The 23,239-nt window shown below is 37.8% G+C and overlaps 1 protein-coding gene across 1 annotated transcript in view; it reads right to left on the bottom strand.

Moving 5' to 3' along the window:
- The window catches only part of grin3a (glutamate receptor, ionotropic, N-methyl-D-aspartate 3A), a 61,604-nt gene that overhangs the window by 27,331 nt on the left and 11,034 nt on the right, over window positions 1-23,239 (bottom strand). Inside the window, exon 2 of the mRNA XM_086300330.1 lies at window positions 15,401-16,107. Within this exon, the coding sequence (XP_086156456.1) occupies window positions 15,401-16,107 (707 nt within the window). The remainder of the gene's footprint in view (window positions 1-15,400; window positions 16,108-23,239) is intronic.

Raw genomic sequence — 23,239 nt, 5'->3', positions numbered from 1 at the left:
TTTGAATATGTTTCAAGTTCAAGTCTGAATTTACTGTCAGATTAATATAGGCAAGGTTTTCTCAGGAAAGTAGCTGTGAAAAGGGAAGCACAGTTTTGTAGCAAAAATCAATATAGATGTCCAAGTTAAACTGGTATCCATGTGTTTCATCCACATAAGGACTCAGTTTAAAAAAAGGGTCAGACCGCTGCAACACCAATCACGTAATCAGAACTCCAAGGATAGTTATTACAACTGGGATTGATCCTAAGTGGCTCCACTCATTATGAACTATTGAACTCTTCTAATCAGACAAGCTCAGGATAGTTAAACTGGCACACCCACAGGACTGCTCTGTCTCTGCTGACTTTGGATGTTGGAGCTGCTCAGCCATGAAAACCATGCCATGAAGCTCTTAGGACATAATGTTTGTGCTGATGTTAATACTAGAGGAGGGTTAGAATCTGCAGTTATTGAATCAGCAGAGCTTTGGCAGATTTCACTACATGCCTCAACACTTTGCCACCCTGCTTTTTATCTGGCCTGCCACTTTGTGGCTAAATTGCTGTGGTTCTTAACTGCTTCCACTTTTGCAATTTGCAAACTTACTTGTTGCACTGGTGACAACCTATAACAGTACTGTGCTAGAATTCAGTGAGTTATTTTTTAAAAACCCATTCTCTCACAAATGTTTGTAAAGGCAGACTGGATGACTCAAATGCAGAGTCAAATGCAGGCATCGATTACATTTTAAAAAAAAGGCAAACCAAAGTCCACGAGAGAAAGCAGGGAAACAGAAACATGGGGAACTAAAGAACAGTACACAAAGGAAACAGGATTACAACAAGGCACTTAGGGAGATGCCAAACAGCAGGGAACATAGCTCCAAGTCATCAGAAAAATTAGACAAGGAAGTTTAAAGTAAATACAAAATACACAAGACTAAGTTTATCAAAATGAAACTGGAAAAAAACAGTTTGACTGATTACACTAAGGGGAAGGAAATACATTAAATAATGTGATCCCTAAGAAAACCTAGAATCACATTGATTATTTAAATAAAGAGCACTTTAAATTCCAAAAAACATTTAGAGATGTCAACAACTAACTACCATTTCAACACTATTGTAAACAAACTAACGTAATTAAAATATCACCATTGCCTGTTTGTCTGCCAGTTTACACTACATAATTTTAAGTTTGTTTTCAGTTTGTCCTGCCTGTTCCTACGAAAACAGCTTCAGTTTGAGAAATCATCTCCAAGCATAAATGTAGCTAAAATATTTAAACCAAGCCCCAATATACTTATCTTAAGCTCCATATTTCTCACCACTCAACTTATCATACCAAACAATTATTTGACCTTCAAAACTACTTGCTGACGTGCTGTAGTTCACTACATCCGGAGCTGCTACATTACCTCCTATGCTCGAAATAAAAACTATGGTTGAACTTTTTATTCAACGTGACGTGATTCACTTCCACTTCATGAAAAGATAAAATGATGGTATTTGTAGCCAAAGAATGACGTCTGGGTGAATCATATATTTTCCAGACCAAGACTAACTCAGTGTCAAGGCTGCCTCGTGTTCTCGCCTCATGCATCACCCCAAAAAATAAATAAATAAAAAAGATTTTTAACATGATATAACCACAAGGCTATTGTTGTGTGTACATCACTGACCAAGCAAGTTAAATGAAAAGGAATGGGAGTGCACTTAAATCCATCTTATTCATTACTCTCACAACATTAATCAGCAACAATGAATGTTTTTTTAAGCAAGAAAACATTTTGCTCTTAAAAATAAAATATAGAAAAAAGGAAATGCTGCTGCCTTTGTAGCAGCATAGAAATCTCTGCCAAGAGTATTCCTCCTTGTTAAACCGATCCTCGCCTGAAGCAAACAGAAAGTGTTTCACTGACATTGGTTCAGGGAATACAAGCCTCAGCGGGGACATTTATCATATACCATTTTCTATCTTTATGGTTCATCCAGCTGGCACATGTGGGTACTAACCTTTACTCTGACGGGCATGGATCAGTTTAAAATGATTTCTATCAAGACGGATTGTCTATGGTGGGGAAAAAATAAATAAGATAACCTGTGGAAATTTGTCTCGGCACAATATCTAGTTATAAAGGACTTTTGCTCACTGAACTCTCAGAAGGGTGTATAGTGTATCTCTGTGAAAATGCACATTTATATCTTAGGTTTAGATCTTTATCTTCATTTTTTCCCCACCTTTATCTTCTTAGGCTTTGCTATCCCGTCATGTGTGATTTTAACTTTTGCACACTGACTTTAAACCCCCTGGAAAACCCTCAATCCCAACTAGATGTGATTCGTCATAGGATAAAAGTGAAAAAACAAGTTTTCCTTTTTCAGTGAGCCCTACCTGACATCCAAATTATTTGAATGCCCAAATAAATATATAAAGAGCCACTATATCAGATTGTTTACTCAGTCAACCATCTATGGTAGGGATGTCAAACTCATTTTACACATTGAGCCACATATTCACTACTGTAATCTCAAGTGTGCCAAACCAGTGAAGCTACATGATAAACATGTACAATTACAGAAAAAGTTCTGTAGTTCATTGCCTTGTACTGTAATGATAAAATATCGTTTTTGTTCATTCAAAGAAAATTTCTTTTTTTCTTGTCTTTCTGCGAATCGACTGTAAAATCATAAATGTATAAAATAGTGAAAAAACAGCAACTTTCTGTTATTTAATTGTTTATCTATTACTAATAATAGTAATAGTGTAGTATGAATGAGGGTCATTCTTTATTGACAGGAAAAACTGTAAAACTTGTGAAAAAGCAGTTAAAAGTTCAAAATCTGCAACTCCTTCAGTCTTTGCTGGGGAGATTCTGTCCCCTGGACCTTATGCTTGACATCCCTGGTCCCCTGAATCAGATTTAAACATTGTCTTTGATGACTGATTGTTAAAACATTTTGGAAAAAACCCAAATATGTTTACAATATTTTTGCACAGTTCCCTCAAATGCCAGTATTTTGTTTGAAACTAATCCTATCAACTGGATTTAAGAACAAAAGTATTACAATCAGGATTTCTCCAATTGTTTTGCAACAGCAACAACAGATAAGAAAAGGCTTATTAAACTGTGGTTTCTCAACATGTTTATGTCTATATGTTGCAATACGTATCAAGCGAAACAACATTGAAAATCATAATAACTTAAAAAAAATTGAAGTGAAATAACATTGATTTATGTGCAAGTGTAACAAGCATGTATGCATGGCCTGCAGCTACTTTACTATGCAGCTTACGTTTGACTTGCCCCAGTCAAGCTTTCTACTATACCAGAGAGTGAGGTAATCTTGTTTTATATTTATGGAAATTTGCACTCCTGCAAACCACAGCGAGATTTATTATGCAAGACAGAATTACATTTGTGAAACACATGGTTGGTCCTCATCATTTATTCTCTTGCAATTAACATTAAAATTGACAGACTATTACACTACATATTACTGATAAGCTAAAGGGCAAGTGTTACTTCTTTCTTGCTTATAATATGCACCTCATGTGAGCGTTACTCATCCTTGTTTTCTAAACTATCCATAAATTGGGGACAATCCCAACTTTTTTCCCAGGACATGCATTTTTTTTAATGAAAGTATAATCTGTAGAACCATCAGATATTAAATGGCTTTGGTTTCTAAATGATGGGCAGTTGGAGTAAAGCAGGGGTGTCCAACTCCAGGCCTTGAGGGTCAGTGTGCTGCAGGTTTTAGATGTGTCCTTGATTCAACATAGCTAATTTAAATGGCTGGTGATGAACTAATCATTTGGTTCAGGTGTGTTGACCCAGGGTGATATCTAAAACCTGCAGGACACCAGCCCTTGAGGCCTGAAATTGGACACCCCTGCAGTAAAGGTTTCAATGAAACAATAAGCAAACAAGGTACCGTCCCTACACACAGCTCCCCGGGCGCTGCATTGGTGGCTGCCCACTGCTTCACTGGGTGAATGTGTTAAATGCAGAGGAGTAATTTCCCTATGGGGACTAACACATGCACATTATTATTATATTATAAAAGTGTTTCATCAGGCTCTAGCAGATACAAAATGTAACATATTATGTGCAATAGAAAACATTTGATTTTTACAATTCCTTACATGTAACAGATTTGAGCATTTTTCTAGAAAACTACTTTTTTTTGCCAGCTGATTGTAGTACAGTTTGCAGTACAGTACAGAACACTGACTTCCCGCACAAACACTCCATCGCTTTGTGATGCTATGCAGTATACTCTCTGTTAGGCAATTCATTTCTCATAATACAAAGTGGTCTGCCTTGAAAGAATTTTCCCACAGGACCAAATGAATGAGTCACAAAAAGTCCAGCTTTTAGAGTGCTCGCGCGAATGGAACACAGTGATAAATAGAAAAAAGAAAAGAAAAAAGATCTCGGATGTAAATGTCAGAATGAAGGGTTTATGCACAGCCTGATCCTTTACTGATCTTTCTTGGTTCAAAGCCCGATGAAGAGAGATGGAAATTAAAGCAAAACTGAATATATGAACTGCAGTCAAACAGAATATTCAGCAGTAACTATAAATCATATTTATGATGTAGATGAATTAATTATATAAACTCTCATAATGTAATATTAATCTTTATGTATCTCAAAAGTATGTCAGTCTATTTAGTCTGCATATTATATTCAATATTTTTGAATTTGATACAACTAAATTTGAATTTGAGACAATTAAATTTTACCTGGTAGAAATAAACTGCAAGATTTCCTGAGAACCATTCTCATTTGAAAATGGACTAAATCCAACTTCCATACGATCAGGTATTTTACCCACCAGCCACGCATTACAGCATGACTGGCTGATTAGTTCTCTATCCCTGGAGCAATTTCAGTGAACAGCTGCCTGTCTACAGTTGTGTGAAAAAAATAAGTAAAGCCCATGAAAAACGTTGACTTTTTCAATACATTTAAACAAGCAAACACTCAATCCTCTTTGAAACAGCGCCTGCAGATAAATGTGATATACTCAAATCAGTGATACATAAAATTCTAATTTTCCAGTCCATCCAGCTTCTGAACTGCATATCCAGATCAGGGTCAAGGTGGGGCTTGAGCCTAAAACCCAGCTGACATGGGGCAAGACGATGGGGTGGAGGGTAACCTGATAATCTAAACACACCTATGGCCAATTTAGAATTCGTGTTGGGATGTATTACACATTACCCTTTTACTCGAATGCTCCACATAGAACATATTTTTTTTACACTACCTACTTACATTTGTATGACTCCATAACATGGTGAGAAATGAGTTGTGGGATAATTGTTAGTTAATATTATAGGCTCCAGTCCTGCACACTGACACGAGTTAGTATTCTAGTGTGTCATGAACTGCGGAGTATGCAGATGATATATTGTGGAGTTGGAGGACCCAGATGGAGGCTAACTAGAGTAAACGAACGCGAGCCATTTATTTATATTGGTAGTCATGGTACAAAAACGCAGTCTCTTAGAATTTTTGTTTCTATTTTCAACATGTCAAAAGCAGACTTCAAACTATATACCAGTTTTTAATCCTACAGTACAGTTATGTGGATTTTTTTGATAGATTTGTCCAATCCATAAAATTAGGATTAAGAATTCTAACTAAGCGATTAGTATCTTATTAGGAAGTGACATAGGGAACATGTCCTATTTCAAAAAGTGTGACATCTGGGGTCTGCTGTTCTCTTTGTAGCTAATTAAGCCATCATGGCAGGACCTAAACAGCTGTTTTGGGTTTTGAAAAATGAAACTACAACTTCCATAATCAGCATAAACTGATTGTGGAAGTTTTTAGCTATCAGACAACAAGATAGCAGGATGATACTGATTAATGAGTACCATGTACACAGCTACCTCCTATTACTTTCAATTTATATTCCTCAAATTCCTTCCATTTTATGCAGTATTTACAGCCCCTGTGTAAGTCTCACGTCTGCTCTGCTAGTTTTATTACAGAACCTAGAAGGAAACATCTGGGTAAATATTTTAAAAAGTTATTCGTGATTTGGTCTTGACCTTGTGACCTGTGAAAGTGTGGCTATGATGCTAACTAAGCTGTTTCATTGTTTCACAGATTAGCTAGACCTTGTATTTCTGACTTCCTTTTTAAATGATTTATGTGCCTTTTTAAAGTGTAGCATCACAAAAATCCTTTTTATACAAAACATAGTCATTCCCAGTTTGCATAAATCTGTATTTCATATGTTATTCTGATGTTTTTGTCATTACTTTTCTATACAGTAAGCATATTACTGCCATTCAGCTAGAATAAGGTAAAACTGCTTTTGGAGGCCCTTATTTGCTATGAATTTTAGATTTTTCCCATCATGCTAAAAATATCTATGCACCACACATGCCCTGGGTTAGCATAAAGCTGGTTATTTCGATAGTGTCCCAGCCGCAAGTCCCATGACACTACAGATGTCTGGTGGCAAACACCTCTATATGTCACCTGCTTTCTCCCATTGAGAGAGGTTGATGGCATTCCCAGCAACACTGCTGCAACCAGGTCCATAATAATCATGAAACAGATGCCCTGAAGAGTTCAGTGTTCAACTGAGAACAGCTACAATCTTTCCGTTGCTCATCTGTCACATGGTCTTTGGCTTCAACACTGCTGAGGTGACAACTGCTCCCTTAAGGTCAATTCATCCACCAAGCACCTGTTATTCAGACAACAAAATTCTCACTGAATCTGAAATGTATGAAATGAGTGAAAATGACCACAATCTTCACTCTAAAAAGCCGCTGGGTATGAATGGTGTAAACCATGGGGGAAATATGTTCCCGCAGATTTGTAATAGACATTTGGAGAAATAACTAGAAAGTAAAAGTAAATACACTTTAATTATTTTGAAAATGGAGAGATATTTGTTTGACTAGCTGCTCGCTGTAAGAAAAGGGTCAAAAAGAGACATTACTGTGTATTTAGGAGGCTGAATGTAAAGAGATGCAGCACTTGTGCATTGTTCTTGTAGATTACTAAAGATCTAAGAAACATTTAAATATCCCATTAGATACTACATTGCTATCAGCTCAATTTTAGTAATGTAATGCAGTTAAAGAACTACAAAACAGATTCTTTCTTTTTGTTTTGTTTGTTTGTTTTTGTGGATTCCAGTATCTACTTAACTTAGTGATTAGCTGCAATTATGTCATTTTACTCTCATAGTTGAAGTCATAGCTTAATGGATTGATTCCCAGTCAGTGTTGGGAAGGTTACTTTTAAAATGTATTCCACTACAGATTACAGAATACATGCCCCAAAATGTATTTTGTAACGTGTTACGTTACTCAATGAGAGTAACGTATTCTGAATACTTTGGATTACTTAATATATTATCAGCAGTTTTACAACTACGTGAATGTACTTTTGCTGTGTGATTTATTACTATTACTGAAGGATACCCACCATACCAATACCAACCAGATTTTTAAATCTTAATATAAAATGAGTAACAGTTGGGTGGACATTAGGTAAGGCTGCACTTTTTGCAGCGATCTCCTAAAACTATTCCGTGCAAAACAGGTCCACGGTACCGTAGTAAAGGAACCTCTGGCTAATACGTCAGTTCCGTGTCGGGCTCGTAGCCGAAAACTAGCTTTACTTTGTTGTCTGGGTCAACTTTGCTAGCGAGAGACAGAGAGAGGTGTTGAAAGGCTGCTCCAACAGAACTTATTGTTTCGGAGGAAAACAGTGTACAGTCGAGTCTTAATAGCTCACTTACAACTGGGCTACGCTGCCCATGAGGCTACATTCTTTAGGGCTATGCCTGTAACACTCTGCCTATTGCCTTCATATTAAATACATTTTTGAACACTAATTTTAAAAAATATATTTCTTCAGGTCATTATGCGGGCCGCAAGTAGAGGTGACATGGGCCGCAAGATTGAGACACAGGTATTAGAGCCTCTTAATGCGTGTTTTGTTTGGGTTTCCACCAGCGTGGATTTACCAAAAATAGAGAGGGCATAGCCTAACATATGAAACAGGAATTGACCGCCGTGTAATCCCTTTATTTCAACAAAGTAACTGTATTCTGAATACCACCTTTTAAAACGGTAACTGTAACGGAATACAGTTACTCATTTTTTGTATTTTAAATACGTAACACTGGAACATGTATTCTGTTACTCCCCAGCACTGTTCCCAGTTGGGTATCGATGGTCCTGTGGGTGTATATGGAGATTTGCAAAGTACCTCTATCTTTCAGAAGACAAAAAATGAGATTGAGATGTATTAGATGATGCGCCAAGCACTGCATCAATTTCAATTATGTCCCGTACACATAAGGAATTGTCAGCACTCACAGCTCGCCATAAAGTGACGTGAGGATGCTAACAGAAATGTCAGCATGGATTGCTAAAAGTGATGAATCTCTGGTATAAATAATATGCTTCTGCAGTTTCAGCTCACAGTAATCTTAATGTTAACCTTTAACCTATTTAGCAACGAAAAATAGATATAGATATAGTTGAAACCCAGGTCAAGAAAGTTCTAACAGTAAGAGAGGAAATATGAAGATGCATTTTTCCAACATTTACTCATACTCCAGTGGATGCATCGAGGGCAACTCAGCATAAGGACGCCAAGGATACTTTGGCATGCAGACCGGAGGAGTCAGGGATCGACGCACTGACCTTCTGACTGATAGACGACCCACACAACCACCTGTGCCACAGCTGCTCTGTGCTAACCTTCTGCTAGCATTTACACAGCATCTGTACAAACTCAGCAGTAACCTGAGACCCTTATTTCAGTAACAGTGAGACCAATGTCACAAGACTGGTCAATTGTAACTAGCAACGGCTGATCAAGACTGCAGGAAAAACTGATGGATTTCTCCTAAATATAAGACATTCAGGAAAAACAACTAAACTCGAGTGTGATGGTGAGAAAGAACATCTTTATGCAATCAATAAACATTTAAGCTTTGGATATAACTATTCATGTGGAGTAATTTTCTTAGCATCTAACCAAATCAAAACTAAGCAGAAGGAGCAGACTTCATGTGGGAAACAGCCTGATTACAGTTGCGGCCACTAACGCCTCCAGAAGTGTCAAAACTCTGGAAAGACAGGTGGACTCAGGTGTCTCATTAGAAGCACAAAGAGCTTGTTAATGAGTCCTTTTGTCATTCTGTGTATGCAGATTCATTTTGCTTTGACCACCAATTTATTACCGGAATGACACTCGTTATTTTTATTATTATTGCTTTTTTCTCTCTTTTAAAACTTGCATCATATATGCTGAACACGTTATTGAAGGTTTACTTGAGCCCATCTGATATTTTCTTAGGGTATAAAAAAGAAGCGGCAACTAAGTAAGCTGCAAAGAACACAAAAAATACAAGACTCTCTCTGACATCTGCTGAGGTGGCCAGCCTATAGCCCAGCCTTAAAGCTTAAAGATGTCCCCTGCACCCTCCTAGCATGATCAGAGGTACAAACACTGCAGAGATCTAAGAGTGCTGGAAAATATGAAGACCACAAGCAGGCTAAAGTACACTCATAAACTTGTAAAACATATGATCTGCTCCATTTTACGCTATCGTTTGTTTCGTGGTGTCACAAAATGATTTTTTTCATTGTTCTGATGGTCACTGTAGTGGCTATATTAATTTCTTAAAGTTCTCTCTTTCTCTTATATTTAATATAACCACACTACGGATGGGCAAGCGCCTGTTTTTATGCGTTTTGGTTAGCAACAACGACGGTAACACCATGGCGTGTCCACTTGTTTATGTTCCACATAAATCTTTCACAATAAAGCTCAAGATCCTGTTGAAACATTTCAAAATAAACTTAATCACGTGAAAGAGCAGATTATTTATGGATGAGAAGTAAAAAAGAGCTGCCAGGTGCTAAAAAATAAACCTTAGACTCAAACGTTAGAACAGGCTTTTCCCCACAGCACACTGTGTAATAAATACTCACAAAGAAAACGGCGGCCATTACAACTTATGTCTAAAAATATATATTTTCATGCATCGGTTAAAACACTCGACTCCAGCTACATGACGCACAGCTGGAAACACTTCCCGCAAGTCAAGCTGCCCGAGATTCACAGAATTTACAGAAAATGTTACATTTTTGTGATTTATAACGTTATCGGGACGATAGAATTCTTATATCGGGATATTTTGGTCATATCGCACAGCCCTAGTTGGACTTCACTGAATGATCAGTCTAACGACAACAGGAAACCAAGCCCCTTATCTAAAGAGAACATTTGCTTTCCCCTGGTGAGAGGAATCCTATTCATGTTTATTAGGGATAGCTCAGTAGGTAGAGTGGTGGCCCCATGATCAGAAGGTCGGGGGTTCGATTCCCCTGAACAGCTACCCTGAGGTACCCCTGAGCAAGGTACCGTCCCTACACACTGCTCCCCGGGCCCCCAATGGCTGCCCACTGCTTCACTGAGTGAATGGGTTAAATGCAGAGAGGGATTTTCCCCACGGGGACCAATAAAGTACACACTTTCTTTCTTATAGTTTGTTTTGAGCATGGCTTTGCTATATGTATTTTGATAGACACACAAAAAACCCAAAACTGGACAGGTTTTGTTTTTAAGGTTTGGAGTGAGTTTGCCTCTGTGTGTATATAAATTCTACCCTGAAAACTCTTATCGAAAACAAATATATTTTGATTAGTTCAGTATCTGATGTTCTTCAGCTTGTGAAAATACAGCTACTACATATAGTCTAATATAGATCTGTGTTCTCAATACTAGTTTAGTATGTTTTTTTCATATGCAGATTTCTGTAAGTGGTCATACAAGGGGCAGTAGGAAGAGTGGGTCATCTACTAACAGGAAGGTCAATGGTTCAAGCCTCAGCTACTCCAGCAGGCACTACCTTGGGTTAGCCTCTGTTGTTTAAATGGGCTATAGGCGAGAAAAAAAAAAACATAACAAAAATGTACATAATATAACATAGTGCATGTTTCAGATATATTCTTTTAACTTTCAAGAAAAAATTATGTTTAACTCAATTCAGTGGGCTGCATACAGAGTTAACTCTGATTGGTCAATTAGATTATAAAATGCTATGCAAGTACTAGTCTGTTTACCATATACAAAGATGTAATGACATTTACACACATCTGCACAGGGATTCAGGGGACCAACACCCTTAAGATTGCTGATTGGCTGCTCTAACCTCTTTGTGCCTTCTAGGTTTCTCATCTATTATTTCCAGCTACCACAGCCAGTGTTGTTTTTAAAAAAAGAAAAAAAAAGATTAGATGGGTCAGTTTATCTGACCACTAAAGCACTCTGCCTCCACAATAAGATTACAAATGATTTCAAAAAGAAAAGAAACGTGAAACTAATGCAATTGTTAGACTCCACACAGTAATATGTTTCATAGTGTGGAAAAAAAATGTAATGGTAACAGATGATGATGACCCTGACTCAATATAAGTCCACTCTCCGTATCTTTTAATCCCTTTAGCATGAATGTGATCAGACAGCCCAAACAGTCTCAGAGCTTTAGAAATACTGAAACGAACGATTTGGGGAGAAAAACTTTTTTTTTCATCTTTGCAGGTTGCTTACAAACATTCATCTTTGCTCTTTTTCTCTTTTTTCTCTAGCCTCTCCATATAAGTCTTTCCAATACTTTCAGATTCTCCCGAGGCAGGTGTGCGACTGACTTTTCCAAATCACTCATGTGTGAAACAGCTTGAATTAGAACCACTATCACATACAAAGGAAACTAAACCTCATCAAGTAGTTTCTCCCTGTTTTCATGGGGTCAAAGACTGCACGAGGACTCTCACTGGGCAAAAGGTCCTATTTGGCAAGTGTTTCTGCAATATGTAAAACACTGACAAATGAATCAACACCCTTTTTTAAATAAAGTAAAGCAATGGAAGGACCTTCAGGACCTCTGAGCTCACCATGTTTAATAATTACCTTCACTGGATATTCATTCTGCTGATTCGAGTGTTTTGAGGAGAATCTTAGCAGGAAAGGTCAAACAGTACTTGTAATGCAGCGGTGGGTGATCACACATCCACTGTCACTTACATCTCTAGAGTGGAGCAGCTGCAGATTACAGTGCTGTTAAATGCAATTCATTACACATTAGCATTTTACCACAGTGCTGCAGTTATTGACTGTACTACAGTGTGCATCCCCATAAACTACATGCTGTGCAAATGCAAGACGGTGTAGGTGTGTATGAATTATTTGTAACTGCTCGAGTAAACATTTGAAAGATATGAAAGAAGTAGAGTAATGTATACACTGTACATTTGGATATTATTGATTAATTGTTGGGTGGAGAGAACCCAGATTTGGTACTGTGTAAGTCTTACTGTTTAAAATGTATATTTAATTTAATGAAGCCTAAGCTCCACCAAATTGGTGCATTAATTAATAACAGAAAGAAGAGCCCTGAAACACTAACATATTTACTGTAATACAAAGAATGCAAAATATTCTGCTGAATATATAATATAACCTATTTTGCACAATATGGTCTAAAATATGTATAACCACTCCTTTATACGTAACTCTATTGCTATCTAGTAAGAGGAAGGACACATTGTTTACATATTTGAAAAAAGTGCAAATAGTACCATACCTACCATACCTATTTAACAGAATGAGTGAGTCAGCAGAGTTGTACCTGCATGATTAAGATTTAAGGCATGTAAACTGTATCTTGTAGTTTAATCCATTGATGACTGCTGTTAATATATGAGACAAAGATAAGAAAAACACACCCCTACCTTGCAACAGATGAGCAAAATAGCATCATGATGGGAAAGCTAGCTGGAGGAGGGGATGTGAGTGTTGAAAGTGTTGAACAAAGACTAGACTAGGACTAGTAGTGATATTACACTGTGAAAAGGAAACAAAACTAACTAAAAATGTCTGGGAGTATGGGCCATATGGATAGATGATCATCTTTTGTTTAAAAAGTTGGGCACTAAAACTTCCAACTTGCCCTGCTAGCAAACTGGCTTACAAAACTTTTGATGAGATCTCAGACGTACTAAAGAGGCTTTTAAATCTAACACCTCTGGCGATAGCTGAATGGTTCAGGTTTTACAAAAGGAATGAGTCAAATATTGAATTCATATTGGAGTATATGGCAGAGCTTCATAGATTAGGAGAGCATTGCCATGTCGGGGAGTACGCACTAAGGAACAGGCTTGTGTGTGGACTGAGCAATGAGGCCAATCTGAAATGGCTTTTGACAGAATATAGACTAACATTGACTTGCAATTTGGAAATTTCCATATTTATGGAAAACACAGCACACATAAAGTAGTACACAAAACTCAGACTTGATTAAGAAGTGTTAAAATGTTGCACCATCCTGCAGATTTCTGGTTTAAGGATAAAAGTTGCAGGATGGGCAATAAAAGAAGGTACATAGAGAAAATATGTAAATTAAAGACAGACAAAGAAAACAAGAACCAAGGACAAGAAGGTACAGAGGTAACATGAGAGACTCAAATGAGGATGATTTGTCAGTGACAGAAGTTATATGGCTGACACCTAATGTTTACAGAGTGCCATGAAAGATGAAACTAGCCAGTGGGTCAGTGCTCACATCCAGGAAAATGTTCCTAAACTCAACCTGAAATATACAAATGTGGGATTGATAACTTACACAGGAGCGAGAATCACAATACTGCAAAAGCTGAAGTTAAAGGTGAAATATGGGCACATATATGTCTCTTTGGCATGAGATAAAGGCCATGCACCAAACAGAATTGAAGTTGTGTCAGAAATACTATATAGAGATTCAGTGTTGAGGGAGGGGATTGACTGAGCTTGAAGAGAGCGCAAGACCGAGGTTTCACAGGCAAGTCATGTTGTATACGGCTTAAAATCTAAGCAGTGTTTCAGTATTCGGTACACCAAGGAATATTAGCTGTAAAGAACTTATGTGACTGGGCAATGCTAACAGTATCTTTTGGAAAAAAGACAACAAGCAAAGAACTTATTTGTCACTGAATCCCATAATACATATAGACCAATATCCAATCCCACGCAAAGATGACACTTGTGATTCTTTAGCACAGTGAGAGTTTTTAAGAGATTACCTTGCTTGGGCCCTATCTATATCTATAAAGGAAAATATAACAACCATCATACTCACAAGAGTCTATATGAATACAGTAAATTGATCTTTGGCATCGCCACTGCTCCAGTAATTTGGCAAACTGCCCCGAGCCAGCGGCTGCAAGCTATATCAGTCACTCAGTCATACTGAGAGAGCATAATCATTACTGTTCCAGATGATACCATGCATTTTGCAAGCATAGTTGCTGTTCTGACAAATTAGTGGAGCACTAGCTGTCAATCATGGACTCCATAAGAACTCAGCAATCCTGAATGACTAAGTTTACTTAACTGGATTATCACAAAAGTTCTATCAACCTCTCAAGTGTGTTATATTCACTGAATGTGGTGCTGCAGTGGTAACCCAAATGGAAGCAGATCAGTGTATGTGCATATTTTGTCTTCTGTGTCACATTTAATATGTTTGGCTGGTACTGGGTAACTTTTAATTTTTGCCAATGAATTCATTTTTTGCATGTTTGAAAAAGGCAAGAGACAATGTTTTTGGTTTACTAGTGCTATGGGCAGAATACCTTTGTATGTTGGTAAGATAGTAAAGTGGTACCTGGGTGATTTTACATGAACATTGAACTGACACACATCATTTTTTTCTGTTATTGCAAGGGAAGAAACATATAAAAAACATCTATACAGAAATCCATCAAGTTAAGCTGCTGAAATAATCATTTTGTGGGGCATAATTATCACAATGTTTTTTAGGTTTGTCTGGTTTGCAAACTGCATGTATATAGTAAGCCTTACACTGATCCACTATGCTATGGTGGCAATCTGTTTCCCACTATCCTCTAACCATTTTCAAAATTTCCTTTATTACAGAACACAACATGTGTCCTCACAGCCTACACACTGAAAGTGGCAAGTTCTGATCCAGATTTGGATGCAGTACGGCTGGCGTGCTAGGTTCTTTCAAATGACTATAAGACCTACAAAGACCTGATCTTACACAGCCAGACATTTCTCCACAGAGCTGTGTCATTATGATGAATGCTTGCTTCCCCATGTGCAAATGTTCCAACGAAACGTGCTCTCACCCACTTTTTAGAAGACTCACCCCCACCATCATTTTATAAATGTTGCACAACCAAAAATGTTTGTGATCGGCCTAAGCAAATATAAAAAAACAAAACAAAACTGACTGTTCTTCCCCCCGATACAGTAGCAGAATAATAACTGCACCCTATGGAAGTGAGTCGTGCTTATAGAATACCTTATTAGAGTTTGAGGACATTGCATGAAACTTTGTATCTGTATATTCCCTACCTTGCCAAGTATTCCCCCGAGCTCCCATTGCTCTGTTGTTTATCCATACAATTGGTAGTCCCTGGTATGAGTGCCAAGGCAGGATTATCCTGGGCAGCACTGCCCACGGCACGCGCCCCGAGTTCTAATGAGTCATGGACATAGTGATCCAGAGAAGGGGATCCCATGACCCCATGGGCCAGTAACCCCAGGGGTAACCCTTCTGTTCTCAGCTCAGCCACATTCTGGCTGTCCCCCAAGACCCAGTGAAACTCTGGAAGCGTCATCCGCGTGACCAGCGTCCACAAACGTCGCACCTCGCGAATGTCGCACCCAAATGTCACCAATCCTGTTGTAGATGAGTGTTCTCTAAGGGCCCCCAGCTGTCGCAGGAGAGTTTGCTGCTGGTCTGATTTAGAAGAAGTGGATGATGAAGAAGAGGCAGCAGAGGAAAAATAGGGTAAGGTTGCAATACCTGATGCCACCGCCGAGGTTGATAGTGCAGATGAAGATACTGAAGAGGTTAAGGCAATAGTTGTCAGGTTGACAAGAGTGCCCAGGTGAAAGCGGGTGTTGTTCTTGATGAGGAAAAGGAAGTCACTAATATTCCATTCCTGGCAGAGCAGAATGCTGATGTCCCACCAGCCATTCATCATCAGCAGGGTATAGAGCAGCTGGGATTGTGGAGCCTCCACAGTTCGCATCGCCATTTGGAAATGTAGAGGATTCTGTGAAAAGTTGGTAAAAGGAGGACAGGTGTAATGGGAGTTGAATTGGCAAATGGAGTGGAAGGTAAAAAAAATAGTTGTAGGGGAAAAGTTGAAGTAACAGAAAAAAAACGGGAAAATGTGATTTTGAAAAGTGGAGGAGTGCATTTAAAAAGGAACGAGGTGAATAGGTGTGACAGGAGGAGAAGATTTAAGGGATTAAAATAAATGGATGAAAAAATGGCAAAGGCAGTGGAATTAAATAATACGAGATAGAGAGGAGGGACAGTTAAACATAAACAGAAGGAAATAAAGGAGGAAATAAAAATGTTGTGATCAGAGGACAAAGTGTCGATGGGAATCAGTTGGATTTTATACATGGGAGACAGATAGCAAGAGAGACACAGCATCAGATGATTGGTTTTGGAATTGATGATATTGTGAGAAAAAGCAACATGAGGATAGCGGAGAAATGATGTTGGTGAAAAAGAAAGGAATAGGATGGGCATAAGGAAGTGAAATAAAACAGAAGAGCAGAAGAAGAAACAGGAGAAAGAGAAGGGTTCATAAATCCAAATGTAGTTACTTTTTGTCTTCAGTTAACATAGTTTGCTGTGTATAATGGATAACCTCCACTTACCTGTTTCTATAAATATAACTAATCACATTTTTTAACTGTGTAGTCACTTTGCAGTTCTGAATTGCAGTTCATTTCAAAAGAGCCTTTCCCCTACTCAGCACCACAACATTTAATTTAGTTTACACCTTTGTTGAATTTATGTGATTCATAATTTCAGCAGTTGATTAATGACCTAGACAGATCAATTAGTACATGGTGGCTGATTACCACTAGGACCTCATCTGATACAATAGAATTGTGCAGTCTCATAGTGTTGTTGTTGTGAGGAAAACCTTTCACCAATTTTAGCATCTTTCTAGAAAGAAAGTAAATTGAGAAGCATGAAATAGATTTATTCCAAAATGTACCGCCTAACTGGCTTTAAGTTTTAAATCTGCTGGACCACCTGCAGAGGTAAAAACAATTTAGCGCTTTATGCAAGTAATGCAGCATTGCATGTATTACATCATTGGCGACACATTTCGTATTACTCTTCTTCTAATCGACATTTTTCATTCTAAATAGTACATTTAAGATTCATTTGCTGCCTTTTAGGTCAGAGCTGGTTTAACTGTTTTGATACACTTGACATGTTTGAATTTGGTTCCTTTGTTCTGTTATTCTGTAATCAGCTAACAAATCCTTGCCAGTGTGGAAAACTTATTTCCAACCGTAGCAGTGCTACAAACAAAACTGCTGATTTTTTGGAACTTTGCCCCTAACATTAAATTAAGTAACAAACACTGGCTGATAAACAGTCCCCAGCCCCCTGTTATTTACATTGACTTGCCACTTTATTATGTACCCCTGTTCAACTGCTCATTAAACACAGATATCTAATCAGCCAGTCATGTGGCAGCAACTCAATGCATTTGGGCCTGTAGACATGGTCAAGTCAACCTGCTAAAGTTCAAAACAAGCATCAGAATAAGGAAAAAATGTGATTTAAGTGACTTTGACAGTGGGATAGTTTTTGGTGCCAGACAGCCTGGTCTGAGTGTCTCAGAAACTGCTAATCTACTGAAATTTCCCCTCTAAATCATCACTAGGGTTGACAGAGAATGACCCAAAAAAGAGAAACTATTCAATTCAATAAGTGGAAGTTCTTAAAATAAAAATGCCATATGTCAGATGAGAATGACCATGTCCTTAGAGCCACAAGGAAAGAAACTGTAACTCCAATAACTATGCATTGCAACCATGGTATGCCGAATATCATCTCTTGATGCAAACATGTTGCACCTTGAAGATGACAGGCTATATCAGCAGACGACCACACCTGGTACACCTGCTGTCACCTAAGAACAGGAAGCAGAGGCTAAGATTAACACAGACTCGCTGGTCTGATGAGTTTCAAAATCTGGTGTAAACAACAAGAAAAACAAGGATCCATCCTGCCTTCTACCAACACTTAGTGGTAGTTATGGTGTAATGGAGTGGAGAATATTTTCTTGGCACAAAAATGATCCAGTTTGAGCAGAGCTCCTTTGGGATGTGGTGGAACAGGAAATTCACATCATAGATTTGATGCCCACAAATTTGCAGCACCTGTGTGATACCATCATACCAATTTAGACCAAAACCTGAGAGGAATTTTTTAGATATGAAAAATTAAGGTACTTCCAAAGAGAGAAGGGCTGTATCCAATGAAGTGTCCAGTGAGTTTCAGTTGCCACTATTCCAACACGCTAAAACCATGATTGCTCAAAATGTCAAACTTTATGAGCTCATGTTAGTTTGTAACCAACTATGAAACAGCAGTGCCGGTCTTTATATTGAATCCAGTCTTCTCTGCACATCTTGCACATCTCTTTGATTTGAGATATCATGCCAAATCAAGTGAAATGCCTATAACTCTTGAACTTAAAGTTTTATCAGTAGTCTGGCTAGTCTTTACACCCATGCCAAATTTAAGGTTTGCCAAAGTACAATAACAAGTATTGCTTGATGCAAATTTCTGCTACTCGAATTCAATAAAGGCTAAAGAAGACAGTCCCATTCTTAACAGTTAACTCTTTAATGCTGTCATACATGCACTTTCCAATCCAATCCAACCCACTTTCATCGCAGCACCACCATCAGGTCTCTTACAGGACTATTATTATGTAAAACTTCCGTCTGTGCTTTTAGCTGACTCCTGAAAGCAAGTCGCAGCTTATGGCAGTAACACCGCAATTTCACCAGAATCTGCAAATTTACAGTTCATATTTCTAATTCTAGTTTCAGTTTTATTTAATTTTATGTTCATGAAAGGTTATAAAAGTCTTTTTTATTCGTACGCTGATGTATTCAAATTATGAATGAAAGACCATGTTGGTTTTAATAGCAGTTGAAATATTTTCTTCAAGAGTCTCAGAATAGAAACACGATAAAAAGAGAGTCAATATTGAACTCAGCAGGTGTCTGAACACATTACTGTCAGAGATTAAATAATCAAATTCACTATTTAGGTTAATAATTGATGTTGGGTTTCAAGTTGTTCTACACTGGTTGGTTCCAGAAGACACACCTTGTTAACAAAACACTCAGTTCCATAGTGTTGAGCTATAGTATGAAGCTCTTTCATTGGCATAGTTATTTCCTGTTTGGTGGTAATGAATTTGCTCATTTGTTTGCAATAATCAGTTAAATGCAGACTACACACATAGATCAGAGCAGATACATTTGAAAGGTGACACTCATCCCTGTAATACTTGAAATAACATTAAATAGGTCAGAGGGCTGCATGAGCTGCATGAGCTGCCAGATCTGCGTCAGTATACCTCGGCATACTGTACCCAGTATACAATATGGCACTTAATCAGTCGCACACTTGTTTGCTTGCCTGAACCCACAACACCAAACACAGAATTAAAGTTGTTTAAGGGACCTGAGTGAACCACTTTAATTGCTTTACAACTTTTACACAAGCTTTGCACAAAAAAGTTCATTAGATTAATCTGTTGTTTAATTTGATTTATCCTGTTAATCACTCTGTCTAATAGACATGCAAATAAGATATTTATTAATCAGCTTATTGCATACACGTGGATAGATTGTTGCTGGAACAAAAGCACCTACAAAAGCAATTGCAAATGTTTTATTTCAGATTTAAAAGTCCTCTATCAGGGAGGAAAATGGTAATGCAGTCCACAGGGCATCAGAGTCTCGCCTGCTCTCATTCTCCAGGAGGATTGGATGGATTATTTTCAACTGCGGCACTTCTGCACTGTGATCTCCATAAATCTGTAACCCTCTCTTTGTTCTTCATGTAAATAAACAGGAAAAAAAAAATTGTACTGAGTGTGGCTCCTTGCTCCCCTACATAAATACAGAGATCTGCTGCTTTCAGTGTGCTGTGAAATCCCGGCTCTGTTGTCACTGTGCTCTTTTTTTTTTTAAATCCCTCCTTGCTTCAAAAAATGATTTTCCCCTGTGATTTCCACATCTAAAACACATTAGCTGCAACTTGTTGTGCTAAGAAACTTGCAGAGTTTGCTGTATGGTAAAAAAAAAAAAAAGGTATGGACTGACAGACTCATGAACCAGTGGACAAATCCAGTAATGACTTAGTTATTGTTCTTAATACAATGAATCATCTAATCAAAGAAAAATCAATAACCATCTACCATTTGTTATTGTAATACAATCGTTAGTTAACCAATTTAGTTAAATGAATGCATTGCAGAACAACTGAATTGTTATGGAAGACCTATTATGCTCAGTACCAGTTTCATATTTTTTATTTTTGTATTCCACTAGAAAAGCTGTGGAGGATCCACAGTTCAAAATAATCCTTATCTATCTGCACCCTCAGTTCATCCTCTGTCTCCCTTCAAGGCCAGTCTCGCCTTGAAGCCAAGTCTCTTCTGATTGGATGGCCCTCGCAAACAGGTTTGAACAGTGCGTGGGAGATACTGCACTGATCACAGCTAGAGCTGTGTGGCTAAGATGATCGCGTTAATGATACCCACTCTCTTGACATCATGATGGAAACTAAGGATTAAGAGCAGTCTAAAGCTCAAACCTTTGGATCCAAAGGCATTCTTGCACATATATTAAACTTAGTACTTAACATGGGCCTATTATACTTTTTTATACCACATATACTGTTAGATTGCTGGATGTTTTAAAGATTGCAAGTCGACTGCTCAAACTGAATGACCATTTGCATGACACTATGTGGAAAGGCTGCTCAGTATAGACAGAATTTATTGCATGTTTTCTGTAGGTCTGATTACATTGGAGCAGTATACCTAATAAAGTGTTTATATGGTATATATTGCACATACATCATGATATTGGCGCATACCTGTAGCAATGTTGATTTTTCGCATACAGTTAGTGCTGACACATAACTGGAATAAGTAGCAATGTGAAGATGCTCTGTCTTTCTGTATATATGTGCGTATGTAGCTATCTTTCCACAGTCTCTGGGTCAGCATGGGATATATTTCCACTTTAAAACTAAGTCCTCCTATCTGAGATGACTGGTCTTTCCCAGAGAGCTTCCTTTTGCCAAGAGTTCCTCAGTTCTTTGGCTTTTATATGCTAAATTCTCATCCCTTTCCTGCTATCAAAACCACTCACCACAACTCCCAGCCCAGTTCCTTTACTCTGAGGTCACTTTATCCTTTGCTCCATAATCTCCATATTCTCATGCAGCTTCATCATTCTGACACTTACATAACATACTGTGGGCAGATCACGTTATCAAAAGTTTTTTTTTTTTTTGATGATTCATTGTATTACACAAATGTTCAGCTGTGAACCTTGTCTTTAAACTTTGACTTTAAACATTCCAGGATAAAATAAAAACTCAAGGTCAAACAAAGTGAGGAAATAAACACTAATGAGATCATCTCAAGACATCCAAAAAGTTTTTGCACTTTTCACACTCAAAAAATGTTTTAGAGAAATTGCTGTCAGCCTGCAGTTGGGATTTGCCAGTGAAACTAGATTGAGTCAGAAGGGAGTTAAGCCATTTCTCTAAAAGTCTCACACAAGCACTGCACACACTATTTCCTAGTCAGTTTTTTTGCACATGTTCATCCTTCCATTCAACAGTCTTCCCATCTACTCCTCTATCAATCAATCATCCTTAACTTTTGGTTTGTCAGTTGTATCCATTACTGTTATTTCACTTCTAGGAATCAGTTTTGACTTTAAACACCTGCTGTGCATAGAGCAGGAAATTAGATATTATCCTAGAAACACACACACATTCTTACGCACACATATACACCAACACATAAACAGACACAAACTGTCTGACAAAGCCACACACACACATTACTATACCCTAGTAGGTGGCAAGTATCCCAGAACCCTTCAGTCCAGCTAATGGGTTTGGATGTGTGCATGAAAAAAACACATTCTTTGTCCCTCCTTTGGATGTTTGTGTGTAGACTATTACAAATACAGAAACACATGCAGATTGTTGGCTTTCTCTCACTGATGTGCAATATCTCTTCTTTGTAGCATCACCCAATTAAAGAGGTTTACAGTGTATTACACCAAATCATTTTTGGGAATGTGCGTGTGCCTATTCCTTCTTGTGCTCGATAGCACAAACAAATAAGGGGGCAAACTCACAGCAGGTGTTTTTTCCACAGAATTATTACTGATGCCCCTCCACGCTAATGAATATAGTATTTACATTACTAACTAGTTTCCCCTTTGCTCTCATTTTAGCTGCAAACTCCACCAGCAAGCTTCGCACTGGTGCGTTGTGCAAGAGTTTATTTTTCAACGATCTCCAACGTAAGAACTGCTGCTGCTTTTGCCTTAACTGTTAAAAATTGACATAAATCAGAATAAAAATCCATATCATTTTATACTGGTTTCAGGGTATTGTTTTATTTTCCAAAAGCCCTGACAAGAATCTATAGTGTTTATATAGATATATACAGTGCTCATATATTGAGCACTTTTGACTCATATACGTAAGTCTGAGTAAATAAAGAATTACAATTACAAAAGAATCCATGTTTGTGCCAAAAAAAATGTTTACTTGTACTGAAGGATTAAAGTGCCTTATTATTTATAATAATAATAAGGAGTGTATATTGGTATATGGAAAAAAAATCAGAACACCACTGCAAACTTTAGTTTATATAGTGATGTAATGGTTTCCTGCCAAGTCTGGACTCCATATGGTATACACAAGGAACTGTACTCAAGGTATTTCCAGTGGTACAATGTAAAAAAATGAAGCAAAGTTTTAGCCTCACTGTAAAACCACCGAAATACACTCAAAATCTCCTCCATGGTACGGTGTACATTTTAGGACATCGTCAGGTATCAGACAAAAAATTGTCAGGTGTCAGTTGTCAAAAAAAAAAAAAAAGTCAGGTATCAGACAAAAAATTGTCAGGTGTCAGTTGTCAAAAAAAAAATTGTCAGGTATCAGACAAAAAATTGTCAGGTGTCAGTTGTCAAAAAAAAATTGTCAGGTATCAGAAAAAAAATTGTCAGGTGTCAGAAAAAAAATTGTCAGGTGTCAGTTGTCAAAAAAAAAATTGTCAGGTATCAGACAAAAAATTGTCAGGTGTC

Source organism: Aulonocara sp. 'chitande type north' Nkhata Bay, linkage group LG7 (genome assembly GCF_057382095.1).
Source record: "Aulonocara sp. 'chitande type north' Nkhata Bay isolate Kocher_YH1m ecotype deep benthic linkage group LG7, A_spYH_male_GT1.1, whole genome shotgun sequence".
Lineage (NCBI taxonomy): Eukaryota > Metazoa > Chordata > Actinopteri > Cichliformes > Cichlidae > Aulonocara > Aulonocara sp. 'chitande type north' Nkhata Bay.
Note: the sequence above shows the minus strand (reverse complement) of the source record. Positions and strands in the feature narration are given on the sequence as shown.